Consider the following 25,279-nt stretch of genomic DNA (forward strand, 5'->3'; position numbering starts at 1 on the left):
ATCAGTGGGTTCTGGACAGAGATGGATACAGAATAGAATTCAACGCCCCAGTAAGAGACGTGTTTGTGGAGTCCCGATGCGGTTCTGCCGTCAAACGGGCGGCGGTGGAGGAGACTTTACAAGGTCTGATTCAGTTAGGGGCAGTGACCCCGGTGCCTCCCGCCGAGCAAGGCTGCGGCCGATACTCCATCTACTTTGTGGTGCCGCGAAAAGGTGGGTCCTTTCACCCTATTCTGGACTTAAAAGAATTGAACAAGTCCCTGAGAGTGCAGCATTTCCACATAGAATCCCTGCGCTCCGTCATTGCGGCGGTTCAGTCAGGAGAGTTTCTCGCGTCTCTAGACCTGAAAGAAGCTTACTTACACATACCGATGTGGCCCCCGCACCAGAAGTTTCTGAGGTTTGCGGTGTTGGGAAAACATTTCCAGTTCAGGGCCTTGCCTTTTAGCCTCGCCCCAGCTCCCCGAACCTTTTCGAAGGTAATGGTGGTAGTAGCTGCTTTTCTCAGGCGAGAAGGTATCAGGGTTCACCCGTACCTAGACGACTGGCTCATCAGAGCAGACTCTGCAACAGAGAGCTTACAAGCTAAAGCCAGAGTGGTCTCAGTACTGCAATCTCTAGGCTGGGTCGTCAATATGGCCAAAAGTCACCTGTCCCCTTCACAATCTCTAGAGTTTTTGGGGGCCAGGTTCGACACAGTCTCGGGCTATGTGTTCCTACCCGAGCTAAGGCGGTGCAAGCTTCAGAATCAGGTCCGTCTGCTCCTGAGGATGTCCCGCCCGCGAGCTTGGGACATTGTCCAGCTGCTGGGATCGATGACAGCCACATTGGAAGTGGTTCCCTGGGCTAGAGCGCACCTGAGACCTCTACAGTATTCCCTACTTCAGAGATGGTCTCCAGTTTCTCAGGATTATCAATGCAGACTTTCTTGGCTCCCTGCGGCCCGACTCAGCATGGAGTGGTGGCTCTCAGACAGCATGCTGCAGCGAGGAATGCCGCTGGCGCTCCCCGATTGGTGTCTTGTAGTAACAGATGCCAGCCTGAAGGCCTGGGGCGCACATTGCAAGGGGAAGCATGCCCAGGGTCTATGGACACCTGAGGAGTCGGAGTGGTCCATCAACCGCCTGGAGTTGAAAGCGGTGTTTCAGGCGCTTCTGGCCTTTCAAGTGACCCTGGAAGGATTGCTGTCGGACAACACGACAGCAGTGGCCTACATAAATCGACAAGGCAGCACTCAGTGCAGAGCACTGGCCACGCAGGCCGAACAGATTTGCCACTGGGCCGAGCTGCATCTTCAGTTTCTGTCGGCAGCTCACATTGCAGGTCAGAGCAACGTGCAAGCCGATTATCTAAGCAGGCATCAGATCGATCCAGCAGAATGGGAACTAGCAGACGAAGTATTATTATTATTATTATTATTATTTATTGCATTTGTACCCCACATTTAGCCAACTATTTGCAGGCTCAATGTGGCTTACAGAGTGTTGTTATGACAAAGCCATGACAGAATAATGGATACAATCGAAAGTATGCAGAAAAAGGTTGTGGAATTAGAGAGGGTGGTGTTAGGTAGGATAGATTGGGAGGTGAATTTGTGTCTAAGGTTTCTTTTTGTCGGTTCTATTGAAGAGATGTGTCTTCAGAAATTTGCGGAAGTTACTTGGGTTGTCTATGGTTTTTAGGGCTGGGGGTAACCTGTTTCATATCTGTGTACTTCTGAAGGAGAAAGTAGAGGCGTATGCCTGCTTATATTTAATTCCTGCTTATATTTCATTCCTGCAGATATGTGCCAAATGGGGCAAGCCCGTGATGGATCTTATGGCGACAAGTTCAAATGCCAAAGTCCCGTGCTTCTTCAGCAGACGGAGAGATCCTCGCTCGGCAGGGTTGGATGCCTTGACTCAGCCCTGGCCTCCGGGCCTACTATATGTGTTCCCTCCGTGGCCCTTGATAGGGCGCGTGCTCCTGCGGATTCGGCTGCACCCAGGAGAAGTGGTCCTCATCGCCCCGGATTGGCCCAGGAGGCCTTGGTATGCGGACCTCTGACAGATGCTAGTGGAGGCTCCCCTTCCTTTACCTCTGGTACCGAACCTGTTGTCACAGGGCCCGGTAGCCATGGAGGATGCCTGCCGCTTTGGTCTTATGGCATGGCGATTGAGAGGGCGCAATTGAGGGACAAAAGCTATTCAAACACAGTCATTTCCACTCTCCTGCAGGCCCGCAAGCGTTCCACTTCCGTGGCATATGCCAGGATTTGGTGCCAGTTTGAGTCTTGGTGTGCTTCAAAAGCAATCACACCCATGCGGGCTCCTGTCTCGCCGATTCTGGACTTTTTGCAGGATGGTGTACAAATAGGCTTTGCCTATAATTCCCTGCGGGTGCAACTGGCAGCGTTGGCCTCCCTTCATGGTAAGGTTGAAGGCGTGTCTTTAGCTGCTTATCCAGACGTGGCACAGTTTCTTAGTGGGGTGCTTCGGCTCCGGCCTTCCGTGTGAGCACCCTGTCCAGCTTGGAACCTGGGGCTAGTTTTGAAGGCCCTGCAGGCTTCTCCTTTTGAGCCGCTTCGGCGAGCATTGGAGAAAGATTTGACACTAAAGGCCGTTTTTCTTGTGGCCATTACTTCGGCGAGACGGGTGTCAGAGCTCCAGGCGCTGTCCTGTAGAGACCCATTTCTGCAATTCTCAGAGTCCGGGGTCACGGTTTGGACCGTGCCTTCCTTCATGCCTTAGGTGGTTTCAGCGTTTCACCTAAACCAGCCTATTTTCTTGCCCTCCTTTGATAAGGAGGAGTTTTCAGAATCTTTTGGGCAGTTGCACCTGTTGGATGTGCACAGGACTCTGCTGCAGTATCTGCGAGTTACTATCTCTTTCAGGATCTATGATCATCTGTTTGTTTTGCTATCAGGTCCTCGCAGAGGGTCTCCAGCGTTTAAAGCCACTATTGCCCGCTGGCTCAAAGAAACTATCTTTTCAGCTTATCTGCTTGCCGGCCAGTCTCCACCTGTAGCCTTTAAGGCGCATTCTACCAGAGCGATTTCTTCCTCTTGGGCTGAAACTGGAGCACTCTCTCGTCAAGAGATATGCAGTGCAGCAACATGGGCTTCTAAGCTCTCTTTTGCCCAACATTACAGGCTGGATGTGGCTGCTAGGAGGGAAGCGCGTTTTGGAGCACAAGTGCTAGCGCGTGGTGTGACCTGTTCCCACCCTATCTAGGGATTGCTTTGTTACATCCCATACGTAATGGCTTCATCTGCTTGATGACAAGGAAGGGAAAATTAGGTTCTTACCTTGGTAATTTTCTTTCCTTTAGTCATAGCAGATGAAGCCATGAGCCCTCCCTGTATGATTGTCTGTATGCTGTGAATCTGTTTCAGGTTCTGTTCTTGTTTCCTGAAGTTCCTTCCTTGGGAGAAAGTTGGAAAACAGTCTTCAGGATTCATGTTCACTTATAGGAGGATGAGTCCATTCCCTCCAGTTTATGTTTTGGGAGGATGAGTTTATTCCCTCCAGGAGGATGGGTTCATTCCCTCCTTTTGAGTTCATGCCCTTGTTAAGGGGCCATCGTTCGCTGTGAGGAAAGTTCATGTTATTCCCATTGCGGTTTGCCATACTGCTTTAGAAGCTTCAAATACTGAAGAGGCAGTGGAGCTGGCTGGCTATGAGGCACTGTGAAAAGTTGCTCTCTATCTCCCCCTGCTGGTTGATGGACACAACCCATACGTAATGGGGGGGGAGCACGGTTTTGGACGGGCTTTTGTTTGCCGGCAGCTACCATTTTGTGAATTCACTTCAGCAGTGGATCAGGGCCCGGGATGTTTAGTTTGCAGGCAAGCGCGCCTTCTTTTGGCTTCCCGACACTTCCCTCCGGCTCGTGCTGTATTCAGGGCCACTGTAGTAGCGCTGGTTATCGGGGCGCCGGCAGTTTTGCTTACCGCGTTCTTTCGGTTTTACACTGCGTCTCTACACGGGACGGCTTGCAGTGGGAGGTGGCTTTGATTGTTTTATCTCGCTTTGTGCACGGTTTCTTTTCCGACGCCGCTGCCCTGTTAGTGGAGCCTTTGCATCTGTTAGTTTGGGCAGTCTTTCTTCTCTGGTCCCTCTTCAGTTCAGCTGGGAGTCGCCGGTTGAACAGTTGTCGGCTGGTTGTTTAGCCTCGCTGTCTTGAACCTGCATTTAAACATCGTAACATAGTAGATGACAGCAGAAAAAGACCTGCACGGTCCATCCAGTCTGCCCAACAAGATAAACTCATATGTGCTACTTTTTGTGTATACCTTACCTTGATTTGTATCTGCCATTTTTAGGGCACTATCCACGCCTCCCAACCACCAGCCCCGCCTCCTCCCACCGGCTCTACCACCCAATCTCGGTTAAGCTTCTGAGGATCCATTCCTTCTGAACAGGATTCCGTTATGTTTATCCCACGCATGTTTGAATTCCGTTACCGTTTTCATCTCCACCACCTCCCGCGGGAGGGCATTCCAAGTATCCACCACTCTCTCTGTGAAAAAAATACTTCCTGACATTTTTCTTGACTCTGCCCCCCTTCAATTGCATTTCATGTCATCTAGTTCTACCGCCTTCCCATCTACGGAAAAGGTTCGTTTGCGGATTAATACCTTTCAAATATTTGAACGTCTGTATCATATCACCCCTGTTTCTCCTTTCCTCCAGGGTATACATGTTCAGGTCAGCAAGTCTCTCTTCATACGTCTTGTAACACAAATCCCATACCATTCTCGTAGCTTTTCTTTGCACCGCTTCTATTCTTTTTACATTCTTAGCAAGATACAGCCTCCAGAACTGAACACAGTACTCCAGGTGGGGCCTCACCAACGACTTATACGGGGCATTAAAACTTCTTTTCTTCTGCTGGTCACACCTCTCTCTATACAGCCTAGCTACCTTCTAGTTACGGCCACCGCCTTTTCACACTGTTTCGTCGCCTTCAGATCCTCAGATACTATCACCCCAAGATCCCTCTCTCACCGCCTAACACATACGTCTCCCGTAGAGTTCTACTCCCTAAGTGCATCACTTTGCATTTCTTTGCATTGAATTTTAATTGCCAAACCTTAGACCATTCTTCTAGCTTCCGCAGATCCTTTTTCATGGTGTCCACTCTTACAAATCTTAGTATCATCCGCAAAAAGGCAAACTTTACCTTCTAACCCTTCGGCAATGTCACTCACAAATATATTGAACAGAATCGGCCCTAGCACCGATCCCTGAGGCACTCCACTACTCACCTTTCCCTCATCTGAGCAAATTCCATTAACCACCACCCTCTGGCGTCTGTCCGTCAACCAGTTCCTAATCCAGTTCACCACATCGGGTCCTATCTTCAGCCCGACAAGTTTATTCAAAAGCCTCCTGTGGGGAACCGTGTCAAAAGCTTTGCTGAAATCTAAGTAGATTACGTCTATAGCACGTCCATGATTCAATTCTCCGGTCACCCAGTCAAAGAATTCAATGAGATTCATTTGGCACGATTTACCTTTGGTAAAACCATGTTGTCTCGGATCTTATTGGCTTCCAGGAAATTCTCTATCCTTTCCTTCAGCATCGCTTCCATTACTTTTCCAATAACCGAAGTGAGGCTTACCGGCCTGTAGTTTCCAGCTTCTTCCCTATCACCACTTTTGTGAAGAGGGACCACATCCGCTGTTCTCCAATCCCATGGAACCTCTCCCATCTCCAAGGATTTATTAAACAAATCCTTAAGAGGACCCGCCAGAACCTCTCTGAGCTCCTTCAATATCCTGGGGTGGATCCCGTCCGGTCCCACTGCTTTGTCCACCTTTAGCTTTTCAAGTTGTTCATACACACATTCTTCCATGAATGGTGCTATATCCATTTGTACTTTTGCCAGTCAATCGCGGTCCTTCTCCAGGAATTTCTTCTGTGAAAACAGAACAAAAGTATCTATTTAGTAAATTTGCTTTTTCTTACTATTTGACATTTCTAAAGCGCTACTAGGGTTACGCAGCGCTGTACAATTTAACATAGAAGGACAGTCCCTGCTCAAAGAGCTTACAATCTAATGGACAAGTGTACAAACGGTCAAGTAGGGGTCGTCAGATTGGGGCAGTCAGGATTTCCTGAAAGGTATAAAGGTTAGGTGCCGAAAGCAACATTGAAGAGGTGGGCTTTGAGTAAGAATTTGAAGATGGGTAGGGAGGGGGTTTGGCGTAAGGGCTCAGAAAGTTTATTCCAAGTATAGGGTGAGGCGAGGCAGAATGGGCGGAGCCTGGAGTTGGCCGTGGTGGAGAAGGGTACTGAGAGGAGGGATTTGTCCTGTGAGCGGAGGTTTTGGGCGGGAACGTAAGGGGAGATGAGGGTAGAGAGGTAATGAGGGGTTGCAGACTGAGTTCATTTGTAGGTAAGAAGGAGAAGCTTGAACTGTATGCAGTATCTGATCGGAAGCCAGTGAAGTGACCTGAGGAGAGGGGTGATATGAGTATAACGGTTCAGGCGGAATATAAGACGTGCAGCAGAGTTCTGAATGGATAGAAGGGGGTATAGATGGTTAAGTGGGAGGCCAGTGAGGAGTAGGTTGCAGTAGTCAAGGCGAGAGGTAATGAGATCGTGAATGAGAGTTCGGGTGGTGTGCTCAGAGAGGAAAGGGCGAATTTTGCTGTTGTTGAAGAGGAAGAAGCGACAGGTCTTGGCTGTCTGCTGGATATGCACAGAGAAGGAGAGGGAGGAGTCGAAGATGACTCCGAGGTTGCGGGCGGATGAGACGGGGAGGATGAGGGTGTTATCAACTGAGATCGAGAGCGGAGGAAGAGGGGAAGTGGGTTTAGGTGGCAGTTGGACATCCATTCAGCAATGTCGGATAAGCAGGCCGATACCTTGGCCTGGGTTTCCGGGGTGATGTCTGGTGTGGAGAGATACAGGTGGGTGTCATCAGCGTAAAGATGATACTGGAAACCATGAGATGAGATCAGTGAGCCCAGGGAAGAGGTATATATTGAGAAAAGAAGGGGTCCATGGACAGATCCCTGGGGAACTCCAACAGAGAGCGGGATGGGGGTGGAGGAAGAACCGTGAGAGTGTACTCTGAAGGTTCTGTGGGAGAGATAGGAGGAGAACCAGGAGAGGACAGAGCCCTGGAACCCAAATGAGGATAGTGTGACAAGAAGTAAATCATGATTGACAGTGTCAAAAGCAGCGGATAGATCGAGGAGGATGAGGATGGAGTAGTGGCCTCTGGATTTGGCAAGGAACAGGTCATTACAGACTTTAGAGAGTGCTGTTTCTGTCGAGTGTAGAGGGCGGAAACCGGATTGAAGCGGATCGAGGATGGCATGAGAGAAAATCGAGGCAGCGGCTGTGAAAGGCGCGCTCAAGTATTTTGGAGAGGAAGGGTAGGAGGAAGAAGGGGCGGTAGTTGGAGGGACAGGTAGGGTCAAGTGATGGTTTTTTGAGGTGTGATTACGGCGTGCTTGAAGGTGTCAGGGACAGTTGCAGTGAAGAGAGAGAGGTTGAGGATATGACAGATGGAGGGGGTGACAGTATGAGAGATGGTGTTAAGTAAGTTGGTGGGGATGGGATCAGAGGAACAAGTGGTGCATTTCAAGGAGGAAAGAAGGCGGGCGATATGCTCCTCAGTGATATCAGGAAAGGAGGAGAAAGAGGCCAGGGTTGGTTGGTTGAGGGAGAGGGTTGAGGGGTGAAGTGGGGGAGGTGGCTTGGTAGTGAACTCAAGGTTGATCTTTTGCACCTTGTCGCAGAAGTAGTCAGCCAGTGATTGAGGAGAGAGTGAGGGGGGGGGGGTGGGAGAGGAGGGCACTTTGAGGAGGGAGTTAAGGGTGGCAAAGAGATGACGAGGGTTGGAGCTGAAGGAATTGGTCAATTGGGTGTAGTAGTCCTGTTTGGCAAGGAATAGGGAGGACTGAAAGGAGGATAGCATGAATTTGTAATGAAGGAAATCTGAGTAGGTGCGAGATTTCCTCCAGAGGCGTTCAGTGGATCGGGCACGGGAGCGAAGGTGACGGATGCAAGGGGTCAGCCAAGGCTGGGGATTAGTACGCTTAGTGGGACGGGAGATGGATGGTGCGAGGGTGTCCAGAGCAGAGGAGAGAGTGGCATTGTAAGCGGAGTCAGCCTTGTTGTCAGACTCGGAGGACATGATGGAGGGGAGGAGATTAGAAATACTAGAGGATAAGGTGGGAGGGTCAATAGCCTGGAGATTCCTGGAAGTAGTGGTTAATGTTGGGCGGGGCTGGGGGGGGTGAAGAAGAGTGAAGGTGATCAGGTGATGATCAGAGAGAGGAAGAGCTGAGGCGTGGAAGTTGGAGGGTGAGCCGGAAGAGGAGAGCACGAGTTCGAGACAATGGCCATTTCGGTGAGTAGGGGTGGTGGAGCACAGCTAGAGGTTGAAGGAGGATGTTAGAGTGAGGAACTGAGAAGCGTGAGTCGGATGGGTCATCAGAGTGTATGTTAAAGTCTCCGAGAATGAGGGACGGAGATGAGGGATCAAGAAAAACAGAAAGCCAGGCATCGAAGTCAGGAAGGAAGAGAGAGATTTATCAGGGGACTGCCACTCTGAGTGGCATCGGGTAGAATAGACGGATGGCGTGGGCTTCAAAGGATGAGAAGCAGTGAGATTGCGGTAGGAGGAGGGGTTGTAAAGTACAGGAGGGCAAGAGGAGTAGCCCGACGCCTCCTCCGCGGCCAACTGGGCGGGGAGTGTGGGAGAAGAGATAACCTCCATGGCATAGGGCCGCGACTGAGGCAGAGTCATCAGGGGAGAGCCAGGTTTCAGTTAGGGCGAGCAGTTGAAGGGAGCGAGAGATGAAGAGATCGTAGGTGAAGGGAAGTTTGTTGCAGACCGATCGGGCATTCCACAGGGCACATGAGAAGGGGGGGAGGAGGGGAATAGAGATGAGATTAGAGATATCCCGGACTCGTTTGCATGGATAGGAGGACAGGTGGGGGGGGACCTGGATTGGGATTGATGTCTCCTGCGGATAGCAGGAGGAGGAGCAAGAGAGTGCGGAGGAGGGTGGGGGAGGTAGGGCGACGAAGACGGGATGCACTTAGGAGGAATGGGGATGGGTTAATGGCAGGAAGGAAGTGTTGAAGGTTGAGAGCTAGGAAGGAGGAGGGGGACAAGAGAGATGGTGAGGTGGTGAGGGACGGGGGTGAATAGGGTATTGGAGTAGTGAGTAGGACTGGAGAGGACATGGGTGGGCAGTGAGTTTCAGCGGTAGCCAGCGGTAAGTGGAGGAGAAAAAGATTAGGAAGGGATAGGGCAAGGAAGAGAATGTGTACAGGGGCCATAAGTAGTGACTGAGGCAGGTAGGTTGGTAGATGGGTTGAGAAGAAGTTGATGGGCTGGAGAGCAGGTAAGTCAATGGGCTGACAAGCTGGAGGGAGGCAGGGAGGCAGGCAGGCAGGAACAGGTGAGTGCGGTGGAGAGCTCAGCAGCAGGTTGTTGATGGGCAGATAATCAGATAAGCAGGCAAGTTGAAGGGCTGATAGCAGGCAGATTGGTTGATTGGCTAGCAGGCAGGCAGGCAGGATTAGGCGGACTGGAACAAGCTGGTAGGCAGGCGGACTGGAACAAGCTGGGTCAGGCGGATTGGAACAAGCAGGGAGAAGATGGCTTCTCGGGAGAGTTCTTTAAACTGATGCAGGCTCACACGGGAGGAGCATTGCTTGACTATCTGCAGGCAATCATACAGGAGGGCACCGTCCCGGGCAGGGAAAACACGGCTCTCATCTCGCTCATATTAAAACCGGGCAGGCCACCAGACGATCCGACATCGTATAGGCCGATCTCTCTGATCAACGTGGACATCAAACTCCTTGCAAAGGTGATGGCCAATAGATTGGCTACTCGGATTACAGAGTTGGTGGGTGTTGCGCAGGTGGGCTTTATTCCTCGCAGACAGTCAGTATTGCACATCCGCAGAATCCTCCTGGCTGTGGCACACAGCAAGTATACACAGTCACCGTTGTTAGTGGCAAGTCTAGATGCTGCTAAGGCTTTTGACCAGGTGGACTGGGGATATTTGTTTCATGTTCTGGACTGGGTGGGGCTCCCCGAGGGGTTCTTGAGGGCAATTAAGGCGCTTTATTCTGGCATGATGGCGCAGGTTGTAGCGAATGGGAGTAGGTCGGCACCATGGCACGCGACAGGGCTGTCCGTTGTCCCCGCTCTTATGTGATCTTTCCTTAGAGCCCTTACTGCGGATACTTAACAAGACGCGTAAGATACAGGGCATTAATGTAGGGGGGGAGGAGCTTCGAGCATTGGCGTACGCGGATGACATCATGCTTCTGCTCGCGGACCCCCAGGCCTCTTTAGAACACGTCTTAAAGGTAGTGGAACAGTATGGAGCGGTGTCCGGGTTTTCGCTCAATCTTCAAAAATCATGTGCGATGGCGCTGGATGATGACATCTTACAAGAATGGAAAGGTCAATTCCCGCTTCGTCGGGAAGATGTAGCACTAAAGTATTTGGGAATTTTTATACCCAGAGACTTAACATTATTATACGAACAAAACATCAAGGTACTCTTGGAGATGACGAAAAAACAGTTATTGCTGTGGCAGGCCCTACCATTGTTGCTATGGGGAAGGATAGCGTTGTTTAATATGATGGTGGTACCGAAATGGGTGTATGTTTTTCAGCAGCTCCCTCTCTTTTTAACGAAAAGGGACAAGAGAAAGTTAGGTAAAATGTTGCAAACATATCTGTGGAAAGGGAAACGCCCAAGACTAAAACTCTCTAGGATTTCTACCCCCAGAGAATATGGGGGTATGGGAATGCTAGATCTCCATTCGTTAACAGTAGCGTGTTCCATGCGACATATAAATGATTGGTTCCGAGGCTCCTCGGACTTTTCCTTGACGGCTGTAGAGACTTCTCTTTTCCCGGAGACCCAGTTTAGTCATCTGTTACACACTGGGGGTAGCTTACCAAAGGCGGCTTTGAAACGCCATCCATTGTTGGGATCTTTGAGAGCGACCTGGAGGTGGCTTTGCTGTCGCCATCAGCTCTCAGCTAAAGTAACGCCGTACCTCTCAATCTGTAATAATCCGGATTTCCCACCGGGCCAGGGAGTTAGTGTGTTTAAGCAATGGGAAAAGAAGGGTATTATATATTTGGTGCACGTTGTAGACGAGGAGGGTCAGGTTCGGCCTTTTGCCACCTTGCAGCAACAATATGGGATCCCAGCGGGACATTTTTTTGTTTATCTTCAATTAAGACATTTTGTCAAGACTTTACCCTGGACGGACCTGACGGAGGATGTGTCTGACATTCTCTCTGAGGCGTATATGTTTGGAGCTCAGCTGTGTGTGCCATTAAAGTTTCATCACCAGCAGTTAAAGGACACGACTGCGGAGTTGCATTATGCGTCTTTGGCAGCAGACTGGTCCAAAGATTTAAATTGTGAGGTGACAGAGGAGGTGTGTAGAGCATACTTAAAACAATTATATGCGCGACTTTTGTCGGTAATACAGCGTGAAAAACTATATAGATTCTTATTAAGAATGCACATCTCTCCACTTCAGGCATTTAAAGCAAACATTTCCAGCTCGGGGGTTTGCCCAAAGTGTGGGGCGGTTATGGCCTCCTTAGGACATATGTTCTGGCTTTGCCCGCATGTGCACAGTTTGTGGGGGGCAGTGCTCAAGACTATAGACTTGTGGTGGGGATGTACTCTCACCTGTGACCCCTTGCTGTTATTTAATAGCTTTAAATTTACGACACAACCTCCGGCGGGTTTTAAGAGATGCATGCAGTTAGCGATTTTTTGCGGAGTCCATGCCATCCTGACAGCCTGGATGATGCCCCAGGGTCCTCACATCTGGAGGTGAAGATCACAGTTAATTCACCAAATGAGAATAGATAGGTGTGGGGTGCAAAAATTGGATAGTATTCCGGGCACCCGGTTTAGAGAAATGTGGGAGCCATTATGGACCACCTTGCCACCTAAAGGGAGAAGTTACATCTTGAACATTTAAATATCACACATGAAGGGAGGGCAGGAAGGAGGGGGGGTTGGGTGGTATGGGATAGAGGGGGAGAGTTTTAGCGTTGTACTCGTTTAGAGGAGGGGGAGGTTAGGAGGGGGGAGGGGAGGGACGGTTGGACTAACAGAGCAGTTGGCTCTGTGCTTTCATTAGTTTATTTGGATGTTATAATGCCGTTGTATCGCTCCATGGTGCGACCGCACCTTGAGTATTGTGTTCAATTCTGGTCGCCGCATCTCAAGAAAGATATAGCAGAATTGGAAAAGGTGCAGCGAAGGGCGACTAAAATGATAGCGGGGATGGGACGACTTTCCTATGAAGAAAGACTAAGGAGGCTAGGGCTATACAGCTTGGAGAAGAGACGGCTGAGGGGAGACATGATAGAGGTATATAAAATAATGAGTGGAGTGGAACAGGTGGATGTGAAGCGTCTGTTCACACTTTCCAAAAATACTAGGACTAGGGGGCATGCGATGAAACTACAGTGTAGTAAATTTAAAACAAATCAGAGAAAATTTTTCTTCACCCAACGTGTAATTAAACTCTGGAATTCGTTGCCGGAGAAAGTGGTGAAGGCGGTTAGCTTAGCAGAGTTTAAAAAGGGGTTGGACGGTTTCCTAAAGGACAAGTCCATAAACCGCTACTAAACGGACTTGGAAAAATCCAAAATTCCAGGAATAACATGTATAGAATGTTTGTACGTTTGGGAAGCTTGCCAGGTGCCCTTGGCCTGGATTGGCCGCTGTCGTGGACAGGATGCTGGGCTCGATGGACCCTTGGTCTTTTCCCAGTATGGCATTACTTATGTACTTATGGATAGTGAAGTTTGCCCCTGGCATTGGGGGCCGTACAAATGCATTTGGTTAGATGGATTGTCAGGGTTCGGCCCCCCCTTGTTCTGTGATCGGGGAAGCGGGCTGGAGGCTATAAGAACTAAAACCTCTGGTCTTATGTGCGACACACTAGAGCAATGGTCCAGGGCCGTGCTGACACGGTAAGCGAGGTAAGCAGGGCAGGAGGGTGCCATCCTCTGAGGGGCGCCCCGCCGCACCATGCTTACCTCGCCCTCTTCTCCCCAGATCCTTGTCCTTTTTTTTTTGTTTAAATTTACCTCTCCGGCGCGTGGCAGCGTAGCGTTAGTGAGGAGGCGGCGCTCCCCTGCCCCGACGTGTCAGTCTCTTCCCTTCGCTCGGTTCCGCCTTCTTCTGACGTCAGAAATGACACAGAAGAAGGCGGGACACTGAGCGAAGGGAAGAAGACACGTCGGGGCGGGGGAGCGCCGCCTCCTCACTAACGCTACGCTGCCGCGCGCCGGAGAGGTAAATTTAAACAAAAAGGAAAAGGATCTGGGGAGAAGAGGGCGGGTAGTGTAGCGATCGTTTTCGGGGGGGGGGGGGTCGCACCGGCGGGGCCAACTGCAGGGGGGCGCCGGAGACCCTAGGCACGGCCCTGCAATGGTCCCTCGGCTCACAAGGTGCAGATGATTCCTTATGTTTCCACTTGTGTTAGTTTGTCATGTTGTCTGCTGAAGACCTTGTGGGACTGGGGAGGATGGAGACATTATTAGGGGGGTTACACACAGGGGATAGTGGAGGACATGGAGGCCAGGATACTGTTTAAATTATCGGCTGGATCAGCTATACTATGTTAGTTCTGCTCCTATATCCTAGTAGGTTGAATTGAACGGGTGGTACAGGGAGGGGGGGGAGAAAATGGAAAAATGCAAATTTAATTGTAATTATTGAGTGTTTTAGTAACTTGGATGCAAGTAGGTTTTGTAGTCTGTGTTGAGACTTGTATCTACAATTTCTGTTGTTTACCAATAAAAAAGATTTAAACATAACACACATTTTCAGAAGTTGAGCTGTGCAGGTAGAGCAATGATCCTGTGAGATACAAGAGATAAGTGTATTTTTTTGTCTGCAGCGGTACACAGAAAAATAAAATTTGAAGGATATGCATGAATTAAATTTATTTGTAACATTCTAAGTATTAAGATTTTTTTTTTCAAAATGAGCTACCAGACCTCTAATCCAAAATGTACAGTTATGATTCATTGGTCTAATGGTTAGTGCATTGGACTTTGATCCCAGCATCCTCTATTGCCTCAGGTACAAAAACCAAGATTGTGAGCCCTCTAGGGACAAAGGTAGTACCTGCTTATAATTGGATTGTAAGCCACATTGAACCTGAACTCTGTTTTGAATAATAGGGATACAAATGTTATAATACATAAAAATAAAATAAATAGGAACTCTTTAGGGAACAAAAGCTATTTAAACAGACATGAGTGACTGTCACTTTTACCAATGATTCTGAAAAAGTGTCACATGAAAAAGTAAGTAATGGCTGAAAATCCTAGAATCTGTCTATATGGCTGCTTTATACCATAGCTCTGTGTTATTTTCTTCTGTAGGTTATATTGATGGCCTGTATTCTGCTGGAATGACTCTAGTTCTTCGGAATCTGCAGATTGTGATCCCTCTCAGACGAGCTGTCCTCCGCAGAAACATGGAGGCCCTGCGCCATATTCTAGGGGTGAAGGAATACGACTTAGGAGTTATCTGTGTGGACAATAGGAAAATTCAGCTTATTAATTATCAGTACAAGAAAAAGAACTGCCCAACAGATGTGCTTTCTTTTCCCTTTCAAGAGGTAATATGCTGCTCCCAGAGATCTTACCAGTCATTAGTCAAAGCACTGATAATAGAAATAGTATTTTCTAAAATATTTCATTTGACAGTAAACAAAATGAAAGTTTTTTAAAGCTTAGTTTGTATTTCATTTTCAAATATACAGCTGTTAAAAGAACAGTAAGCAGTTGTTTTTTTATCATTAAGAACATAAATGTCTCAAGCCTAAAATGTAACAATGTACTTGATTTCTTGATGTAAGTCACACCGAACTCAGTGTGGGAATGCTTGCAACTAATAAGAAATAAAGTAAAGTAAACATAAGGATAGCCATACTAGGTCAGCAATCTAGCCCAGTATCCTGCTTCCAACGGTGGCCAATCCAGGCCACTGCAGCACTATGATGTAGAACTGTATAGGGAATTTAGTGATTGATTGATTTTGGGAAAGGCAAGTAATCAAATCTCAAGGCAAATTACAATTCAAGTATCGTAGTTATTTTTTGTTTTGGTTTGTTGTGGAGGTAGGGGGGTTCATTCTGTTTAAGAATTGTGGAGCAGATGCACCAAGCCTTGTGGGAAAACAACGTGGCATGCTCTAAGCAATAAACATACAAATTACTGCCATGTTAAAATCGTAACAGTAATCTGCAGCACTTTTTCTATCAGTACATGAGCATTGACTGTTTCACGCACTGACGGGAAGTGTGACAAAAAAAATCCACAAAACATACCAGTATCTCCCTCTTTCTCCCTCCATCAACTGAACCTCCAATCCCATTTAGAGGCCCCTACCAATATGTAAAACTAGTGAAAAAAAGGCCCATTTCTGAGAGCAATGAATCGGGCGCTAGCATGGTTTTCATTGGTAGTGTGTATGTATGTGAGAGTGACGGTGTGAGAGAGACTGAGTGAATGTGTGAGTGTGTGTGACATAGAGTGAGGTTGTCTCTGTGAGTGTGTGTGTGAGAATGAGAGTGTGTGTGAGAAAGAATGTGAGTGTGCGTTTGATATATATAGACTTTGTGTGCGTGTGAGTGATTGATTGAGGGAGAGAGTGTGTGTGCTTGAAAGAGTGTGTGTGTGTTTCTGTGTATGTGTGAGTGTTTTAAGCAGGTGGTGCATTCCCCTCCCCCTACCGTGCCCCTCTTCTTCCCCCTCCTCTCACTGCCCCAGTCACCCTCCAAGTTCCAGGCCATCCTCCCCCCCCTCAGAGTGAGTGTATGTGTTTGAAAGAGTGTGTGTGTGTATATGTGTGAGTGTTTTAAGCAGGTGGTGCATTCCCCTTCCCCTTCTGTTCTCCTCTTCCTCCCCCTCTGCTCACCGTCAACTTTCCAGTCTGCCCTCCCTCCCCCCCTCTTCACCCCTGCCCCCCTCTTTACCCCAAGCCCTCCTCCCTCCCTGTTCTTTGCTCCCAGGCACTGAATGCAGCATTCAGGCATTGATTGTGTGCTGTGCTGCTGCTCCTCTCTCCTCTTTCTGTCCCCGTAGGAGCACAGGTAGCGGGAAGTTGTTTTGAACTTCCTGTTACTGCGCTCCAGGGCCAGTGAGAGGAGAGATGAGTGGCTGCAGAGCAGACAGCCAATGGCTGAAGGCTGCCTGCATTTCTGTTTTTTTTTGTTTGTTTTTAAGATAAGCGGCAATTTTTGAGGGGGGAGGGGGATATGGAAAGCGGCGCCCTCAGGGGGTGGGGTTGAGAGGGGAAGCGACGAACTCGGGGGGGGGTGGAGTTTGAAAGAGGCGACCTTGGGGGGGGGGTGCATAGCATAGGGGAAGCAGTGACCTCGCGGGCGGATGGAGAGGGGAAGCGTCGAACTGGGGGGGTGGAGAATGGAAGAGGCAACTTTGGGGGGGGTGGAGAGGGGAAGCGGCGACCTCGTGGGCAAGTGGAGAGGGCGAGGAAGCTGCGTACTTGGGGCGGGGGTGGAGAGAGGAGGTGACGAAGCTCGTGGGGAGTGGAAACAGAGCTGGGCTTCCTTGATTCGTTGAGTGTCTTTGCTCCGCCCGCAACGTCATCACATTGTGACACAAGGGCGGGGCAGACACTGAAGGCCAAACCGGATATCTCGGGCGCCTCAAGTTCCGGCTTGAGGCTTCATTCGAACGTTGGAGGTGCCTTTTATATATATAGGTATGTCCCTTATAGTCTAATGGCTCCCTTTCCTCACGTAAAAAGAAGTTAAATCCTTGGTGTCTAGTGGCCTCCCACCCGCAATACCTTAACAGGAAAGGCAGGAGCAATGCCCACTTGCTTCTATTTCCAACACTCAAGGATTGGTCTACAAACCTTTGGCCTGATCGTGTGGGGATTTTTTCCCATCAGCCCCAATCCTTGGCCCATAGGTCTTGACTTGGTGCGGCTAGTCTGGCAGTGTTCCCAAAAGAAAACTGCCAGCCCTTGCCTCTTAACCCACGTGTGTTCTCGCCTTAAGAGAGGAGGAAAAAAAGAATAAGAAAAACATTGCTTTTGGGTGCATGTGCTTGTCTGTGCAGAGCAATAAAGATTCTTGAAACAAAATAGATTGAAAGGAAGAACAAAAAGGCAGGCTTGGGCTAATATATGGGTTTCCCCAGAAAAATGAGCAATCACAGCATCGGTGTTGGACTCAAGCCAGTGCAGGGAAGGGTCTTGGGCATGCTGGGCAGTAGGCACTGTGGGGCCATGGCTGGATCCTGCCTTCACTGCAACAAAGAGTAATTTGGTATCACTGTGGATTGCAGCTTTGAAGTGGTGCTTCTGCCAGCTTCTGTGTGGCAGCAGGAGGTGGTGGAAGGTCTGATGTCTGCGGCAGTTTCAGCAATAGAGACTTTATTGGGAATGGTGACAATTTTGATGTCAAGCCGCATGACTCCCAACCAGAGTAAGGAGCTAGCCTCACATGGAGGTGGGGTGTTGGAGGCACCTCCTATCTCCTCCTATCTCCCAGCAGGGGCTCCAAATCATGCAGAAATGTCTGCAAAACAGCTCTAGCAGACCTGCAGGTTCCAGCCCTATGGGCAACAGGTAATTGGTCTTGGGGGGCCCTCCCAAAGAGAGAATCATGGTGTGACATAACAGTATGTTCTTAAACCTGTAAAATTGCCTGTATTAAACCTTGAAGGGCATTTCTCTAGTTTGGCCAGCAGGTGGTGCATGTTTATGTTGAAGCTGTTATAGAAAAGCAAATGCCCTCTTTTAGTTTCACTCAGTGAAGAAGTGAGCAGTATACTTTTAAAACTTGTTGACTGGGCTGAAGCCCTGTAAAAGACAGTTATAGTTGGTAACTGGTGAACAGCTATATGCCCTGATCTCCCCAGGTACTTTCTAGGAAGTAAACAAATGTTTAGGTAATGTTATAATTGATCCATATTTCAGTTACCTGTTATTGTTTGCTGATTGCACTTTTATTTTTTTTTTTGTTCATTGTTCAAGTGTGACAATAAACCTGTTTAGTTTGTTGACTCTGCCGTCTGGACTGATAAAGAATCCTAGTGGTTTGTGTGTTGGGTCTGTGAGTGCTTTCTGGGAACTGAGTGTAGCCCCAGTAACCTAGAAATCACTGGGGATAATTTGAGAGTGGGAGACTCACCCAGAGGTGGTTGTGAGTCAGTCGGAGTGAGGAAGATGCTAGTGTAAAGCACAAGCCGCATGTGCAGGCAGACCTGAGATGTGCTGGGGATAGACCCTTTAAGAGGCTGCGGGGTAACCCCAGGTGGGTGACTAGGTATTTCGTGGCAGACCTGTCCGTTTTTGATTGCAGCATGGTGGGATTGTCAGGATCAGTGTGTGGTGTGAGGGTCACCATCCACTGAGTGGTTCAGATTTTTTTTTATCTGTAACCTCCAGACACAGAGCACAGTGAACAAGTGCAGCAGTAACAGAGTCCCTTTCCTGTTCAGTTTTTTTTTTTGGGTAGAGTTAGGAGATTAGCAGTGTGCTGATGGCAACTGGCAGTGGCCAGCAGACACTGGAGATGCCTGACCAAACACAAGAGCAACTGGATGACCTCAGCGGGAGAAGCTGCAGGATCGGCCTGCACAGAGTTCTCCCGTGGGGAGAGCAGACCCCTTATGGGCAGAGGCCCGTGAGTTGGCAGGACCAGATGCCACACAAGCTGAGATCCGGCAGATCTACATGCTAGAGTGACAGTGGCTAGACCAGCAGCTGCAACGAGTGGAACGGGAAAAGCGACAGCGGCGTGAGGAACGCGAGTTCCAGCTGCAGAAATTTATTTTTTTTATTTTATTTTTATTTTTTTATTGCATTTGTATCCCACATTTTCCCACCTCTTTGCAGGCTCAATGTGGCTTACAATACATCATGAATTGTGGAGAAGTATAAGAAATAAACATTTAGTATTACAGAAGGATCTTGGGTAGCGTGATAGTAAAAAGCATGATATTAGTATAGCAAGCAAGTGTTATGAGACATTTCTGTGGACAGGTTCACATTTGTTACTCTTTGTGGTATGCCTTGTTAAAGAGATGTGTCTTCAGTAGTTTGCGGAAGTTAGTTAGTTCGTTGGTTGTTTTTAAGTTGCGCGGTAGCGCGTTCCAGAATTGTGTGCTCGAGTAGGAGAAGATTGACGCATGCATTAGTTTGTATTTTGGACCTTTGCAGTTGGGGAAGTGAAGATTGAGGAATGTGCGGGATAATTTTCTATTATTCCTGGGTGGTAAGTCTACCAGGTCTGACATGTAGGCTGGAGCATCTCCGTGAATGATTTTGTGAACTAGGGTACATATTTTGAACGTGATGTGTTCTTTAAGAGGGAGCCAGTTCAATTTTTCTTGTAGGAGTTTAGCACTTTCATATTTTGATTTACCGAATATGAGTGTAGCTGCTGTGTTCTGGGCTGTCTGAAGTTTCTTGATTATTTGTTCTTTGCAGCCAGCATAGATTGCGTTACAGTAGTCTAAATGACTGAGTACCATTGATTGTACCAAGTTATGGAAGACATTCCTGGGGAAGAAAGGTCTTACTCTTTTTAATTTCCACATTGAATGGAACATCTTTTTGGTTGTGTTTTTCACGTGATTCTCAAGTGTTAGGTGTTGATCAGTGGTGACTCCGAGAATTTTTAGGGTGTCCGAAATTGGAAGATTCAGTTTTGGTGTGTTAATGGTGGTGAATTTGTTCGTGTTATGCTGAGAGGTGAGTATTAGACATTGGGTTTTTTCTGCATTAAGTTTCAGCTGAAATGCATTCGCCCATGAATGCATGATATGTAGACTTTGGTTGATGTCATTGGAAATTTCCTTTATATCTTGTTTAAATGGGATGTAGATTGTTACGTCATCTGCGTATATGTATGGGTTGAGGTTTTGGTTTGATAGTAGTTTGGCCAAGGGTGTCATCATTAAGTTGAATAAGGTCGGTGAGAGGGGGGATCCCTGTGGAACTCTGCATTCAGGTGTCCATTGGGCTGATGTTGTCGAGTTAGATGTCACTTGGTATGATCGTGTGGTTAGGAACCCTTTGAACCAATTGAGAACGTTGCCTCCGATTCTGAAGTACTCAAGGATATGTAGTAGTATTCCATGATAACCATGTTGAAGGCACTGGACATGTCAAATTGTGAAAGTAGTATATTCTTGCCAGTTGCAATCATTTGTCTGAACTTAGTCATGAGAGTAACTAGTACTGTTTCAGTACTGTGGTTGGTCCGAAATCCTGACTGGGAGTCATGTAGTATTGAGAATTTGTTTAAATAGTTTGTGAGTTGTTTGGTCACCATCCCTTCCATTAGTTTGGTTATTAAGGGAATGGATGCTACTGGCCTATAGTTGGTTAGTTCACTAGCACTTTTCTTTGCGTCTTTGGGTATAGGGGTGAGTAGAATGTTTCCTTTCTCCTTCGGGAAGAGTCCATTTTGTAACATATAGTTCAAGTGGTTCGTTAGATCTGTTATAAATTGTTGAGGGGCACATGCCATAAGGTTGTTTGGGCATATGTCTAATTTGCAATGAGATTTGGCAAATCTTTTGAGCGTTTGGGAGATGAGATCCTCGAATAATATCTCGAATTTGGTCCAGATTCTGTCTGCTGGGTATACACCAGGATCTGGATCTAAACAGTCAAGGAGTACGGCGTAGTCGATGGTGCTGACAGGTATTTTAATTCGTAGTTGTACGATTTTCTCATTAAAGTATCTCGCGAGGTTTCGGGGGGGGTGTCAAGATGGCGGATTAGCCTCGATGACTGCCAGAGCGTGTCTGAATTCTTCCGATATTTCCGCTTAGTAGATAATTTTTTCCTTTATTTTTTTTTTGAATATGCCTCATACAAAAAAGAAGGGCGTTGTAAGAAGCCTACTGCCAATGACTTCAGGTACAGCGCAAATACAGACAACGCTAGACCGGTACGCCACGAGTACACCTCGCTTAGCCGGTTCGAGTTTACCCGCAGTGGGGGAAAGTGAAGGAGCATTCAACCTACAGGGAAATGAAACAACGCTATCCTCACTGGAAGTGAATCAACCGCCATGTCCCGCCGCTGTTTGGGAGAGTTCGGAGGTCCAGGAGCTTTCGGTTTCTGTGGCTCCAGACTCTCAGGCCGGCGGCGATTCTCCCGAGACGGCGGGTGTTAACAGCAAAGGAGAAAATGTTTCTCCCATGGCGCTCACACTGGAATCCATTTGGGTGGCGATTCAGACTTTAACTTCAACTGTTACTCAAGCTGCCCAGGAGACGTCTTTAATCGTGAGTAAGCTGGACTCATTAACAATCGCGTTTGAAACGTTGAAACAAGAAACAACGCAAAATAAAACGCAGGTTCAACAAGAGATATCTCTCTTGACTACTAAAACGGATTTATTAATTAAGGATAAAATAACAATTCATCGTAAAATAGAGAACTTTGAGAACTACAATAGACGCTTGAACCTCCGGATTCTCAATTTTCCCTGGTCGTCAGAAATTAACGCTACAGATATGTTCAAAAAATACTTGATTGAAAACCTATCTATCTCACCAACTCTAATTCCTCCGATTAATAAAATCTACTATCTACCAATTCCTAAAAGGAGAGAAGATGGGAATGAAGGTCTACAGGATCTATCAGCGTTCTTGGAACAATTTAATGATGGAATTTTTGAAAGGCAAACACTTCTTGTGTCATTAGTTTTTGAACAAGACTTGAATATGATAAAAAAAGTTATACTTTCGAAATCTTGCTAAACCATTTTATGGAACTAAAATCTGGATTTTTCCAGATGTTGTGCAGGTTACTCAGGAAAGAAGATGAGCATTCTTGGCAATGAGAGATGAAGTTGAAGCCTTAGGAGCCAGTTTTCTACTGACATATCCTTGTAAATGTCAAATATGGTATCTTGATAATAAGTATCTTTTCTTAGATCCGGAACATCTGAGATCTTTTATAGATCTAAAAAAATTGAACAAATAGATCCAGTGTTTAAATTTAGATCATGTGATTCACAGTGTAAAATGCGACGTGCACCAGGCCATATACCTTTAATCTTGCTTCAGATTTAATCTCCTTTTAAGTTTACTAGCCCCCCTGAATATTATTTGTGGTCTAGGAAAGAAAATGAATGGTTTAGTTCTTTTGATGATAATACTTCTGTATGTATTCTTATCTGCTTTTCTTAAACAAGATGTAATGCTTGTGATTGAAGTTATAAATTTATAAATAAAATATTTAAAAAAAAAAAAAGTATCTCGCGAGATTTTCTGCTCCTGGTGTATCTTTACTGTTGGTTGTGACTGGTGTGATATCTAATAGTTTGTTCACAAGTTGGAAGAGTTTATGTGTGTGTTTGTAGTTAGGTCCAATTATAGTTTTGTAATGTAGTCTTTTTGTTTGTCTTATGGTATATTTATATTTTCTTTGAAGTTGTTTCCAGGCGTTAAGTGTGGGGTCGTCTTTCTTTTTATTCCACACTCGTTCTAACCTTCTAACTTGTGTTTTAAGTTTTTTTCAGTTAAGCCATGCCCGTCCCCTGAATAGCTCATGCGCTTTTAAACTTATATTCCATATCCCACACCAAGTCCGGGCCCCTTTCCGTTTCCTTCACTATAGTGAGTGTCCTGAGTATGTGAACAGCCTACAACCAGTCCGTGAAGGACCTGAACATCTTGGGCTTCTTATCCCGCTCGAATGGCGAAGTTCCTCTATCCCTGCTTACGGTACCCTCCTCATGCAACTCCCGCACAAGGAGGGAGAAGATATCGATCCACCTGTATTGTGAGAACGGTACCTAATGCATCGCTCCTGTGATTAAGTACTCCCACATCCTGACTGGTCCCCTGTGCACCGACCGGTGCCACAACCGCATTCTGTCCTGCCATATTGGGCTCTGTTACCCGTTCTCATCATCCCGTACTGCATATCTAGTTATGTCATACGTCTGCGCTGGAAGGAGTGTGCTGCATATCTAGTTATGTCATGCGTCTGTGCTGGAAGGAGTGTAGTGCTGTCATTAGACTTACCACTTGCCGGTACTGGCGGTAGCCCTGCAACTATGGAGGTGGAGTCTGCGGTGCTGCTACCTCCCTTGCAGGCCCCCACACCGTCTGTGCTTGTGGTGTAGGTCCCCTGTGACTTCTAAGGTCTGGGGCCGCAGTACTCCGCGTCTTAGCTGGCGGAGTTTTGGTGGGCCGCTTGACTGGCCTTGCTGGTGCATATGTCTCCTTCGCACGCTGCAATGGCATTACTGCAATGGAGAGACTAAAAGAATAGACAATTTAAAGCAAAATGACCTCATAATAACTCATTGTGGCGCCTGTGTAAACTGTACCCTCCTTGCTCACAGCTGCATATCCGGCTGCATGCTGTCTGTGCAGTGCGCCCTTCCCTAAATGGCCGGCCTAAAGCCCCACGGGTGATGGCCGTTACATTCAAATTTGGCCTGGTAGCCAAAATGGCCACCGTATACAAAATGGGCCGCTAAAATTAAAATGGCCGGGCTTCTATACACCCGGCAAATAAATCAGTAAGACCAGTGGTCCTTATATCAAAATGGCCGCCGTTTTCAAATTAGCCACTTTAGTTCACTTGGCCGCTCTAGTCAAAATGGCCGCTAAGTGCACATGGCCCTCTAGGACTAACACCTTTAAGTTGAAGCCCCCAAAAACCCAGCTTCCGCAGAGCCACTTCATTTTCCTCTCTCTCTCTTTCTTCTTCCACCCCCGCGACACCCAGTATCGCTATCCACCACCCCTCCACAGCACCCTATCTGCAGTACTCCAATCTTCCAGCCGCCGGCAGCCTCAGCAATGAAAACTTAAAGATGGAGATGGAAATGGCTCATATCCAAATCTCCAGCCTAACCCCTGCACCGAGGCCCGAGGCAGGATCCTCAGCCCAGATCGAGCCCAACTTGTTTTCGCAGTTTGATGATACCACAGGTGACATAGATGGATATCTAATGTTATGATTGGGGTCAGAACCCCTCTCAAACTTACCTGTTTCCTGGGGGTCAGCTTCTTAGCTGGCTTCTGTTTCTTTTCTCTGTCCTTTCTGAGCTGGCTCTGTCTCTCTGTGCTGGCAGCTTCCAGCAGCATGGGGCTGATTGTTTCACTTTACTACAGCTGTGTGGGTGGGTGGACTGAGTTAGCTCTACATCTCTTTGGGTGTACTGGCTTCAAGTGCTTCACGGTTTTGCATTGGTGTGGGTTGGGCCTCTATGGGTTTCAGTGTGCTCTCTGGGTCAGTGTGTTGTTGCCTGGGTCTAGGGAGTGTGACATTATCAGGGAGGGCCTTGATAAGGAAGTGGTGTTGTTTCCTTCAGAGCCTTTGCAACGGTGGTGTTTGCTTTAGGTAGGGTGGTGCAGTGTGCACTTCTGACTTTGTGTCTAGTTTCCCTGCTTGCTTTTGCTAAGGTCCAGGTTAGTGTTAGTGCAGTGTGCACTGGTGACTGTGTGTTTAGCTTTCCTGCTTTTCCCTTATGGTTCCCCTGCTTTTCCCTCTTGGTTTTGGAAGCATTGCTATGTGTAGGGCTTTGGAAGCTCTGTTGCTGATAGAAGTACTTCAGGGTTTGGTGTTGTTAGGAACACTGCAGAGTTTGCTGTTAGAAGTACTTCTGGTGTTTGTGCTATTGGGAGCATTGCAGTCTTTGCTGTTGGTGTTTGGTGATTTAGAATCACTTTTGGCTTATGTGTTAGCTTCCCTGCTTTTTCCTTGTGGCTCCCCTGCCTTCCCTTTAAATGCTAGGAGCTCTTCTGGTTGCTTGCCAGAGTAGTGCTTAGGAAGCTCCGTGTTAGTTTTGTTTCTAGCTTGCTAGAGCAGTGCTTAGGTGGCTTGTTAGTTTTGTGTTTAGCTTGTAAGTGTAGAGCTCTGCTTGTAGCTTGGTGCTTAGTAGCACCTGTGTTAGCTTTGTGTTTAGTTCCCTGCTCTGTTAGTTTAGGGCTTAGGAAGTCCCTTTCTTGAGCAGGGCTTAGGAGCTCCTGTTTAGTATAGGGCTTAGGAAGTCCTTTTGTCAGTTTACTGTTAGGAACACTCCTGCTGGTTTAGGGCTGGGGAGCACGTAGATCAGTTTAGGTTTAGGAGTACTTCTGTTTCCAGTCCTGGTCCCTGTGTCATCCAGTATCCAGTAAGTCCTGCCGGCTACTCGAACCCAGGAGCTCAACTCCTGGGGGGCTTAGTAGCTAAGTGCAGGTGAAGCTGTGTGGACCAGTCCGGTGTGCTCCTGTGTCCTCCAGTCCGGGGGATTCCAGT

At 47.7% G+C, this 25,279-nt stretch overlaps 1 protein-coding gene across 4 annotated transcripts in view; it reads left to right on the top strand.

The window, feature by feature from the left end:
- The window catches only part of YBEY (ybeY metalloendoribonuclease), a 383,228-nt gene that overhangs the window by 11,214 nt on the left and 346,735 nt on the right, over positions 1 to 25,279 (top strand). For all 4 annotated transcript variants that reach the window (XM_030210679.1, XM_030210681.1, XM_030210680.1 and 1 more), the window contains exon 2: positions 14,407 to 14,645. In XM_030210679.1, the coding sequence (XP_030066539.1) occupies positions 14,436 to 14,645 (210 nt within the window). In that variant the 5' untranslated portion in view covers positions 14,407 to 14,435. The remainder of the gene's footprint in view (positions 1 to 14,406; positions 14,646 to 25,279) is intronic.

Source organism: Microcaecilia unicolor, chromosome 7 (genome assembly GCF_901765095.1).
Source record: "Microcaecilia unicolor chromosome 7, aMicUni1.1, whole genome shotgun sequence".
NCBI classification, from domain to species: domain Eukaryota; kingdom Metazoa; phylum Chordata; class Amphibia; order Gymnophiona; family Siphonopidae; genus Microcaecilia; species Microcaecilia unicolor.